Source organism: Pongo pygmaeus, chromosome 8 (assembly GCF_028885625.2).
Source record: "Pongo pygmaeus isolate AG05252 chromosome 8, NHGRI_mPonPyg2-v2.0_pri, whole genome shotgun sequence".
NCBI classification, from domain to species: Eukaryota; Metazoa; Chordata; class Mammalia; order Primates; family Hominidae; genus Pongo; species Pongo pygmaeus.
The window spans coordinates 21,300,254-21,311,286 of NC_072381.2; the positions used below are offsets into that span (position 1 = coordinate 21,300,254).

The following is an 11,033-nucleotide window of genomic DNA, read 5'->3' on the forward strand; positions in this document are numbered from 1 at the left end:
GATTTCTCCTTCCTGTAGAGACTTAAAGGAGTTCTAAGCCCTCGAGGACAAGGGTGTCATGCATGGCTATGTCTGTATCTCTCTTACTCCCTGATGTCCTAGGAACCACTCTGTAAAGCACTCGTCTGAAAACATTTAAAGAGGACCCACTGAAATGTACTCTCACATGGGCCGTTGACACATAATCAATATACCTTTAAGCACACATATCTATATCTTGCATTAACCTTGCATTTCACCATGATTGAGGAGAGATCTGCTGGGCTCTATCTCAAAATCTTTTCTAATCTGACATCATTCCATAATAAATACATCATCATAAACAGGCAGAACTTACACATCAAAGGCACCTTTCAGAAACATTTTCAAATGGGACAGAGAACCCAGAGCGTGATTTGTAAATATGATTCCCTACAACGACTTCAAAAGATACCAAAATGCATTAGATATTGCCAACGGTCCAATAGAGTGACTGAGAACCAGATCATTTTGCATATACACTAGAACCTTTTTATTGGTTCAAAGTATCTCCTTCCTTTGTTTTCAATCATCCAATTACAACCAAAAAAGAAAAAAGAAAACTGTCATCCTCTCACATCAGATACTGTGTCAAGGGGCAAAGGTTTAATTTTTTCCATGAGGTATGTAACTAAAAATTCAGGCAGGGCACATTGCAGTGGATGCTAACTAGAACTCTTACATGCCACAATATACTTCCATAGAAACGGTCGCTTTTAACAATGTGAACTTTTCTCTTGTCTTTAAGGGAGAAATATGAGACAACAATTTTCCATTTACTGTTATAAGTAAAAGAGTGGACTGACATTTGGGTCCTTAAGTGTTATTTGATGGGCTCAAGCTTACAAACATTTCCCCATTTAATCTCTATAAAGTCCCTGGTAGGTGGGAATTATTTTCCCATTGTATAGATTATAATTTAACCCAGAAGGAAATAAACAAGCATTCATAAGAAATGTTTTTAGAAAGATGTCACATTTTGAAACCAGACCTCTAAGTAGTGAAAGTAAATTCCCACTACGTTCATTACAGATCAGAAAATGTGAGACTATCCCAACAGCAGGATACTTTATTATCCCTTGGAATTCAGGCTTAATGAACCCTGGTCACCAGTTCACATGGATCAGGCTCCTCAAAGCCTCATCCTAATCCAGTTCTTCTGGATCATGCAAACTCTGTCTGCCTTCAACTAGCCTGGGCCTCATCCTAAACTGGGGGCTAAGTGCAGAGGCTACACACAGTCCTCACAGTCACTGAGGTGACTAATATTATCAAGTACCTTCTAAATGCCAGGCTCATCTGCGGCCATATCACCCCGAACGTGCCCAATCTCATCTACATGCCAGGCTTGGGGGGATACGCAGATACGTGGGACAGATCTCTTGGAGGATACAGACAGATAAGCTCATGGTTCCTGCACAGGATGGTGTGGGCTTTTACTGCTGAGCTGAGACCTATGTGGTGACTGTGTTGGACTGAACCCCAGGGAAAGGTATGGGGTCGGGTGTGATTGGCACAAACAGAAACGTGGCTGTTATGATTCACAAACTTATTGCATGTCATTGTACGTTACAGGTAACCTTCAATGCTCTCTGATGTACGGAGCATTAAAAATATGGAACTAAACTAGTGTTTCTCTTACCTTTCAATCACCACTTCCAATAAAAAATATTTTCTATTGGGAGGCCGATGTGGGAGGATCACGAGGTCAGGAGATCGAGACCAACCTGGGTAACACGGTGAAACCCCATCTCTACTAAAAATACAAAAAATTAGCTGGGCGTGGTGGCGGGCGCCTGAAGTCCCAGCTACTCAGGAGGCTGAGGCAGGAGAATGGCGTCAACCTGGGAGGCAGAGCTTGCAGTGAGCCAAGATCAAGCCACTGAACTCCAGCCTGGGCGACAGGGCGAGACTCCATATCAAAAAAAAAAAAAAAGAAAAGAAAGAAAAAAAATTTCTATATCATGATCCAGTACACATATGTACTCATATCACTGAAAAAAATATGTTTCCCAAAAGAATCCTCTTTTTAGTACTTAAATGAATTCTGATATTTTCTCTTCTCTCATTCTGTTTTCTTCCTTCTTTCAATTCTGGTTACAACTCTCTAATGGGCAGCAGCCCACAGTGTGAAAAACTTTGGTATAAACCTTTTAATAGGTGTGAGTGAGTTTTATTATTTATTGAGGTACTTCCTCTTCTCTCTTCCCCACTCTTTCTTCACACCTCAAAAAAGTACCAATGAGGAAAGAAGGACACTACTGTTTCCTGGAGGTCTGCCATGTGCCAGAAACTAGGCTACAGCCTATCCTAGTGTTGTTTTGTTACTTCTCATACAGCCCTGTGGGTTTAGTATTACTGTGCCCATTTGACAGACGGAGAAACTGATGCTTGGCAATCCAGAGACTTGCTCAGTAGGCCAGGCTGGAGCTAGGATTCAACTCCAGCTCCATCTAGCTCCAAAACTCCAATTACAACATGTTGTACTTTGTGACACATTGTTTTGTAATCAAAGCTAACTTCATAGCAGGAATTTCATCAATCTCCTTGAGATAACTCAAGTCCTTGGAGTGTTCTAGAACCAAATTCAGGAGGCCCAACTACAGATAAGGAAAATAGACGGTGGGAATACTCTCAGGTTTCAATTTAATTTCCTTCTGTGTCCTCTGATCACCCTTAGGAAAGGCACTAATGAGGAGTGACCAGCAGCGAAATGGTACGTGAGAGGCAGCGGAGCACTGGCCTTGATAATCACACTCAACAGGGGCCGGCAGAACTGTGCTGACCGTTCTGGGTGACTCCTCACGAGATGCACCCAGCCCAGCCTCTTGCAGGCGGTAGAAAGTCAATAAATATTCACGAGAGGGAATGCGAACACAGGCAGAGCGAAAGTAAACACAACACTCAGCGCCTGCTGTTTTATTTTTTAAAGTCTTTGGAAACCTTGTTAAGTGAAACTCTTTGATGAGAGGGAATCTTATTAGGATCACTAAAGATACTTCAGTGGATACTTGTGTTCTTTTAGCCCCATCATTAAAGATACATTTGACTAAGATAAAAGGTATAGTAAATGTAGGCAGGTCAGAACAAATGTTCAGCCCAAAAATATGTCTGTGAATAATGTTCAGCCGAAATAATGTTCTGGGGAAATTATTGGCAAGGTCATGTTAAACTACTGCATCGTTCCTTGGTGGCACCCCAGACCTAATATAACTTGACATTTGGTGAGAACACTTTAGCTGGTCAGTCTTGGCAATGCTACTTGTAAGTGGTAATACCTCTCAAGAAATTTTAAGAACCGATGTATATTTTAAAAACACATAGTAAATGCAATTTTGACTTATACACACAACAAATTAAATAATTTATTTGACAAATGGTCTTAGGGTTTATACTCATTGTGTGGCTTGCTGGGTAGCAAAATGTTTATAGTTTAGCTTGGCATATAAATTCACACAGAAATATTAGCTATGTTTTTTGTCTAATCATCTAATGTTATTTTCTCGGCACCTCTTAGTGATAAGAATTTTGCCTAATCCTCATTTCTTTGCAAGTTCCATGATGAAAAAAATCCCAAATGTGCTAAAGAATCCATTGCCTGCTTATGAAAACATGGCACACACTCAAGTACACCAGTTTGTTTTTAAATATTTTAATAGTGTGCACTGCTGCGTTAGGAGCAAAATGGGTATTACGCCCAATCTTACATCTAGTGTGTACTATACTTTGATCGTTCTATCAAAAGATCAAAATTTAAATATCATGTAAATTATATTTTATACATGCTCTCCTTTGCATGAAATCAAACGGAATACTTGTTTCTTCTCTAAACACATGAGAATATAAACAAGCAACATATTTAAACTGAAGAAGCACTCACTACTTCATTCCATTAAAGAATGCCTTCAGGTAGCAATTAAAATAAGAAATCTTTATGTTTTCTTACAATAATTCCAAATGTCTATGTTCATGCTTTCCAATTCTTAAGCATATTCTTAATATTTATTTTAAAGGTTCTTCATTTAATTATGGATATTTTTCCATAAGAAATGTTACTTAAGCCCTTTTCTTGAAAACTGTGAGAGATTCTGTAAATCAGTAGAAAGAATAGCAGAACTTGAATAACTGATATTGACTCTCTAATAGCTAAGAAAAGTTGTCATTTTGATAACAGCTAAATGTAAAGTATGAACCCTGATTGGATCCTGGCTTTTAAAAAAAACAACTATAAAGAACATTCTTAGGACAATGGGGGAAATATAAAGTTAGGATATAAGATGTTATAATAACACATTTGTTAATTTTCTTAAGTGTAATAAAGCTCTATGATTCTTTAAGAAAATGTCCTTATTCTTAGTGCATGCATGATGTAGATTTTAGGGATGAAATGTCACGATGTATGAAACCAACCTAACCAACTTGATGTATGAAATGGAAAAATGGCTCAACAGTAATAAAAGTATTTGGACATGGCCAGATGCAGTGGCTCATGCCTGTAGTCCCAGCACTTTGGGAGGCTGAGGCGGGTGGATCACAAGGTCAGGAGATCGAGACCATCCTGGCTAACATGGTGAAACCCCATCTCTACTAAAAAATACAAAAAATGAGCCGGGCTTGGTGGTGGGTGCCTGTAGTCCCAGCTACTCGGGAGGCTGAGGCAGGAGAATGGCATGAACCCAGGAGGTGGAGCTTGCAGTGAACCGAGATTGCGCCACTGCACTCCAGCCTGTGCTACAGAGTGAGACTCCATGTCAAAAAAAAAAGAATATATATATTTGGACATATAATTAGATAGATCAAAATATGAAGCAGCAAACATGGCAAAATGTTAATAATAGCTGAATGTCAGTGGAGGGGATGGAGATGTTCCTTGTATTATTCTTTTACTTATTTTTCATGTATGAAAATTTTCACAATAAAAAGTGACAGGGGAAGATGAAGAGTTGTTTTCATTTAAGCATGTATATACATTGATTCCTGAACCAAACCAGGTACAGATAAAATATTGCATTACATGGAAAGCAAATGTTTCATTTTCTGGTAGCAGTATACATAAGAGAATCAATTTTCTACCACTGACCCAGAGAAATTATGGCGGCCCTCTGGCCACAACCACAGGGAACAGCTGATTGACATGCACCACCTGAATTAGAGCAGATGAGTCAGGATCCCCAGAGGGCAATCCATACTGCCCAGCCAGTTTACATGGCAACACGTATCCTTAGCAGACTACAGACTGACAGCAGGGACCTTTGAGCCCAGAACCCTCTTAGCAGACAGAATCCAAAACTTTGCCAGGCTCCAAAACTTTGCCAGGCTCCATTTTCTAGAGGTAGCTCATCAAGCTATGACATGAACCTAAAGCTAAATTTTAAATATCAGCTGTCTACTCTTTCATTCACTAAGGATGAATTCCTATTTCCCCCTATTTATCTGCTCAATACAGTGGACTACCAGGTTCAAAATGAGGCAAAAATCCTAGGGTGCTACCCCCAGAATTCAACTTAAAACTAAAAATAATGTACTGGAATCATATGAGAAATTTTAGAGAGAAAAATTTATAAACATTCTATACAGGTATGTTCAGAGTATTAAAAATAAGGTTAAGACCTGTGAAACAAAACAACAGGACGTTTCTTTTTCATAAGTAGAATCATTTCCTTTTGGGGCCCAAATCTCGACGTTTCTGGGCACTCATCACTATCAAGTCAAAGTGCAAAATAGCTCTCCCTAACTCATCCAGAATCTCATAAACTTTTTAAATTAGATTGAACCTGAACCAAGCAATAAGCACTAAATAACTTTCAAGTAGCCCAATGCAGTCAACGACTCTACTTCATTTGAACCTTTTTCTGGCCTTTTATTTTTTATCATTTCTTTTTCTCCCTTATCCAATTCTCTCTCACTGTTGTAATTGCTATTCTCTCCCCATTTTCTTTCTCTCTCTTTCCTCCTTCCCTCCCAATCCCTTCAGGCCTACCAGGGCCACCCAAAGGCATTGTTATCACTGGGGTTAAATTCCTGGCCCTGCCCTGTAAAGAATCCTGAATCCTGATGTGGTCCATAAAGCCTGATGGAATCAGGCTGCCCCCTGAAACAGTTACAGGAAGAATGGTTCACTTTCCTTTAACCGAAGAACAATTATCCCGTTTATGGGTGGTTGGGGCCCTTTCCCTTCTCCTTATGCCTGCCTTTGATCTTTAACCAGTCGTTTATGGCTCTCTGGAAGGGAAGCAGGAAATCATGACACTGAAACCTCATTTTTGCTTCACGCTATTCCAGTAGGAAGCACGGTATAGGAGGATCGAAGACATCAGAAAGTTTGGGGAATATCTGTGGACTTCCCCTCTCCAAGAAAGTCCTGAATTCTGTTCAATGCCCCCATTTTCTGATTTCTTGAAAAGTTTCTGGTCTACCTGTAAGCACTAAGGAGTAAGGAAAAACAAATATTAAACAGTCTTCACCAGATAAAAATTTTTTTAAGTTATTTGCCAGAGAGGTATGAGCGAGTCCATTTGCTTACCAAAAATATACTGTCTATGATAACATACTGTCAGTATGTAATGAAGCATGAATTAACCAAGGGCCCTCCATCTCCAGGAGACCTGAATGATGAACCTACTTCAAAAACTGTAGGGAGGATGAATCTCTGGCAATATTCCAGCCAAAAGGGCAGGGGTCCAAAGACCCCTTTTCTGCCTCCAGACTATGCCAACCCCACAGGGGAACTGGTGAGAAAACTCAACCGTCAGGCCAGATGTGGTGACTCACGCTGGTAATTCCAGCACTTTGGGACGCCGAGGCGGGCAGATCACATGAGGTCAAGAGTTCGAGGCCAGCCTGACCAACATGGAGAAACCCCGTCTCTGCTAAAAATACAAAATTAACTGAGCATGGTGGCACATGCTTGTAATCCCAACTATTCAGGCGGCTGAGGCAGAAGAATCGCTTGAACCTGGGAGGTGGTGGTTGCAGTGAGCCAAGATCACGCCATTGCACTACAGCCTGGGCAACAGGAGCAAACCTCTGTCTCAAAAAAAAAAAGAAAGAAAGAAAAAGAAAAAGAAAACTTAACCATCAGGGCCAAGAGCTTACAGTTGAAAGCAGTCTGGGGTAGGGGGATGCTCACAGGAGTGGAGAAACATATGCCCCTGGGCAGCAAGGTAGACATTTGGAAACACTAGTCAAATCAAACCACCAGCAGCCTCCAGGAGTGATCTGAGCCCCCTCCTGAGCCGGATCTTCTCAAGGCCTCAATTTCATTACCTGCCACATGGGGGTAATAATAGTGTCCCCTAACTCGTAGGGTCATTGTAAAGATTAGATGATCGGTATGCATAAAGTGCTTAGAACAGAGCTTGACACATGGTGAGCACAATATAAATGCTAGCTAATTGCTATTCTAGGCTAGCAGCATGCCTACACAAAAGCCTTCCAAAGAAGGCTTACCTTTTTTAATCCCCACCTACTACAGCACTAACCAGCCGGAAGTACCTGGTCTACTGCAGTAGGTCTACTACAACCGACCTACTACTAACCAGCCAGGAACACCCGTGTCTTTGGTTCCATTCTCCAAACCATTCTTTGACTTCCTGTTTAAGCCCAGAATCTCTGCAGTGGTCTCAGCTAAGACCAAATGAGCAAGACTCCTTTCCATAGCAACTAGGTTCAGGTATGAAATTGCAGTATGGCAACATCCTATGATTAAAATGGAAACTGACACAGGATTAAAATGGAAATCTACCTGACATGCACTTCAGAGCCCACACGTTCTCAGTGGGGAAGTTCTGCAGCTTCTAATAAGTGTCCCTAAGTCTGTAACACTGTGAACCTCAAAAACTAACCTGGCTGAAGGCGCATAGAAGTTACCTGACACATTAGAAAGGTATAAAAAGCAGTGACTGTCAACAAAGTACCTGGCCCCAGGGTCTGTGATATAAACAGGTAACTGGCCCCTGCCACACCTGGGTGACACAGCGAGTCAGTTCTTCAAAACAGGCAGGTCCACTGGCTCTCAAGCTCTGAGGCTGTGCCACACCTGGACAGCATGTTGACAATACTTACGCATTACAATAGGGCTTCTTTTCATAGCCTTTGTAGTTGTTCATGTTGAGTGCCATCTTGCAGACCTCACAATGGAAACATCCTTTATGCCAATACTGGAAAAAAAAACATTTAAAAATTCAGTACAATGCCAGTTCTCACCAGGATGGGCACAGAAGGAAGGCTTTTTAGTGCATCACAGTCCCTGTAGCTGAAAATACTACAATAAAATGAGTGTAGGGAACTGGGGATGTGTTTACCTACTTTCAGCTAAGTAAATAAAGCAGGCAGCTCTGAAAATTGAGTCTTAAAGGAAGACCCACCACAATATACAGACGCACCATGGAAGAACCGTCAAGGCTCTGTCGAAACAGCACTTCTATGAGCAGCCAGAAAGGAATTCTGAGCTCGGTTAATAAAGAAACGGGGCCCAGAGAGTGGCTTCGAAACCAAAAGGAATCCAGTTCAAAGTGTCTAAATGCAGAGTTTGTAGGATCTCAATAAATATGTGTTCACCCGAAGTCAGGCAAGCTGAGGGGGCTGCAGGAGAGCTATGTAAGTACCCCTACACCTGACCAGCTTCCATGAAAATGCTGAACCTCGGACTCTGCCCGGGATGACCGTCAGGATGGCAGCTTGTTCTAAGGAAGCATTTGTATCTTCAGACGCAAATTTCCCCAGAACGCCCCTGGCTGGTTTCAACTGTCAGTCACTCCGGATCGCTCCTGGGTGTCTCTCCCCAGCTGTTCATCTCCGTCCCTGCCCGGGAAGGGCAGGGGACAGGGCTGGAGGGGCCCGGCTACAAAACTACTTCCCCTGGAATTCCCCACCCGGTGGATTAGACACCCGTGGGTCCGGCTTGCCGCGCTGAGCCGGAGCTCTCCAGCAGGGATTATTCTTAGCAATGCGGCAGCGGCCGCCCCATGACATATTAATTACTATTTGCCTCTCCCCCTCGCCGCGGTCACAGGAGGCTCTGGGGGTGGGCGGTGAGGTGGGATCGCGGGCGGATCTGTGGGGTGGGGGTCGGGGGTATTGTGGAACACGAGTGGAGGTGGAGGGGTCGCGGCTCGCCGAAGTGCCCCCCTGGGTGCCCAGCCTGGTCCCTCTGGGGTCCGGTGCCGCGCACCGCCGTGCGCCTCCGCAGCGGCTCGGCCGATGTCGCACAGCCCCGCACCGCGACAAAAGCCCTTCCCGGTTCCAACATCACAATCGCCAAGCGTGGTCTCTGACACTCCCGCGGGCGGCTTCGTTCGCGCGCCCTCCCCCCCTTGCCAAGGCACACGCACACGCACCGACCCACTCATTTCTTTCCATCCCAGGTGCCAAAACTTCTCGAAGCAGGTGCAGCCCCTCGCCCGGCAGGTCCAGGCTGGCCCGGCGCCCCCTCGCTCACCTTATCCAGGCAGTTGACTTTCTCGGTGGGATACACGACTTTTCCGCAACGGGCGCACTGGGGGTTCATGATCGCAGTTCCCGGGGGCGGCGGCGGCGGCTGCTGGCTCCCAGGAGCCGCTGTGACATCCCCCGGCGAGCCCCGCACCGCCTCCTGGCAGGCGGGAGGGCTGCGGGCGGCGGGCGCCGGGTAGGGAGTCGGCGCCGGGCCCCGGGTGAGTGCACGGGGAGGGCGACGGGGCCTGGCGCCTGGGGCCGGCCGCGCTCTCGGGCTCGCAGGCGCTGGGGCTCGGCTCCGACTCCGGCTCCGCGCCGCTGGCTCTGCGTCGCTCTCACTCCAGGTACGGGTGACTCACACAGTCACTCGCGCCCGCCCCTCGCGCTCACTCGCTCCCCCGCCTCGCCGCCGCCGCGCAGGCCAAACCCACCGGCGCGCCCGGACCGAAGTGGCAGGGAACGTGCACGTCGGGCACCCTGGGAGGGAGGGCGCAGCGGGGGAGGGGGCGGGCAGAGACTCGGAAAGCTCCGCAGACCGCCGTGGGTGCGACTTTGCGGCCTGGGGAGTGAGCCTCGCGCCACCGCCGCTGCAGGCCGGGGAGCCCAGGTGGGCGGCGGCTGGGGAGGGAGGGATCCAGGCAGGGGAGGTGACAAACACCGGTGGGGAGAGTGCTCAAACCCGCTTACTCGCTTCCCTCCCTCTTCTCTTCCCCAGCCGGGGGCACCCTCATCCCAGGCTGACTGACGTCCCTGGCACCCAAAGGTCGCGGGGAGTGCGGGGCCAGGGTGCGCCCTCCCTCCCCCTCCAGCCAGTGAAACCCGGGACAGCGGCACCCAGTCCCAGGGCGGAGGCCGTCTCCGCTGCGCGCAGCGACGCACCCAGGCCCAAGGGCCGGGAGATCCGCGGGGAACCCGGAGACCTGCGTCCCAGAGGGGCCGAGGGTTGCGCCGCGCCCGCTCCCACGGGCCTCTTCCGAGAGGACGCTTCTCCCGCGTGTCCGCGGGAAGTCCTCGGATCCTGGATAAGAAAGAGCCTTCTCTCACCGGCTCCCAGACCCCGCGCTTTTTAATACCTGTCCTGACAGAGCGACTGGTCATTTTAGGCCCGAGTCAAGCCTCTCTTGATTAATAAATGACCATGGCTCGTTTTGTTTTAAGTGTGCGTGGATGTATACGTTGTATTGTTTTGCAATTCAACACAGCAAAGATCTGGGAAAAGTTCTTCACCTGCATTAAGGAAAGCAATTACAAACTCGTAGTCCAAACCAGAAGAGCCAGAAAATCAAGCAGAAGGCTCAGGGTAGGATGAAACCAACGGGAACAGGAATCGTTTCTTCCTTTTAATAAGATGTCAGGTTATTGGACTCACTTGATGAGAGGCAGCAAAATGAATGGAACACAGCCTGGGTTCAAAGCCTGACCCCGCCATCTAATGACGTGATCTTGTGCAAATTCTTAGTCGCTCTATGCCTCAATTCTTTAATCTACAAAATGGGAATAAGGACGCAGCTACCGAACAGCTTCTACTCTCCTGCTGTGAGGATTAAATGAGTCAGCAGTTCTGAACTGCTTCAATCGGC

General features: G+C 46.1%; 1 protein-coding gene across 2 annotated transcripts in view; it reads right to left on the reverse strand.

The window, feature by feature from the left end:
- Window positions 1–9,874, reverse strand: part of NEBL (nebulette) — a 399,766-nt gene extending 389,892 nt beyond the window's left edge. The window contains exons 1-2 of one of the 2 annotated variants that reach the window (XM_054503213.1): window positions 9,458–9,874; window positions 8,083–8,177 (exon numbers count right to left, since the gene is read on the reverse strand). In XM_054503213.1, the coding sequence (XP_054359188.1) occupies window positions 8,083–8,177; window positions 9,458–9,526 (164 nt within the window). In that variant the 5' untranslated portion in view covers window positions 9,527–9,874. The remainder of the gene's footprint in view (window positions 1–8,082; window positions 8,178–9,457) is intronic. The other variant, XM_063669624.1, reaches the window with a different exon arrangement.
- Between the last annotated feature and the right edge of the window lie 1,159 nt (window positions 9,875–11,033).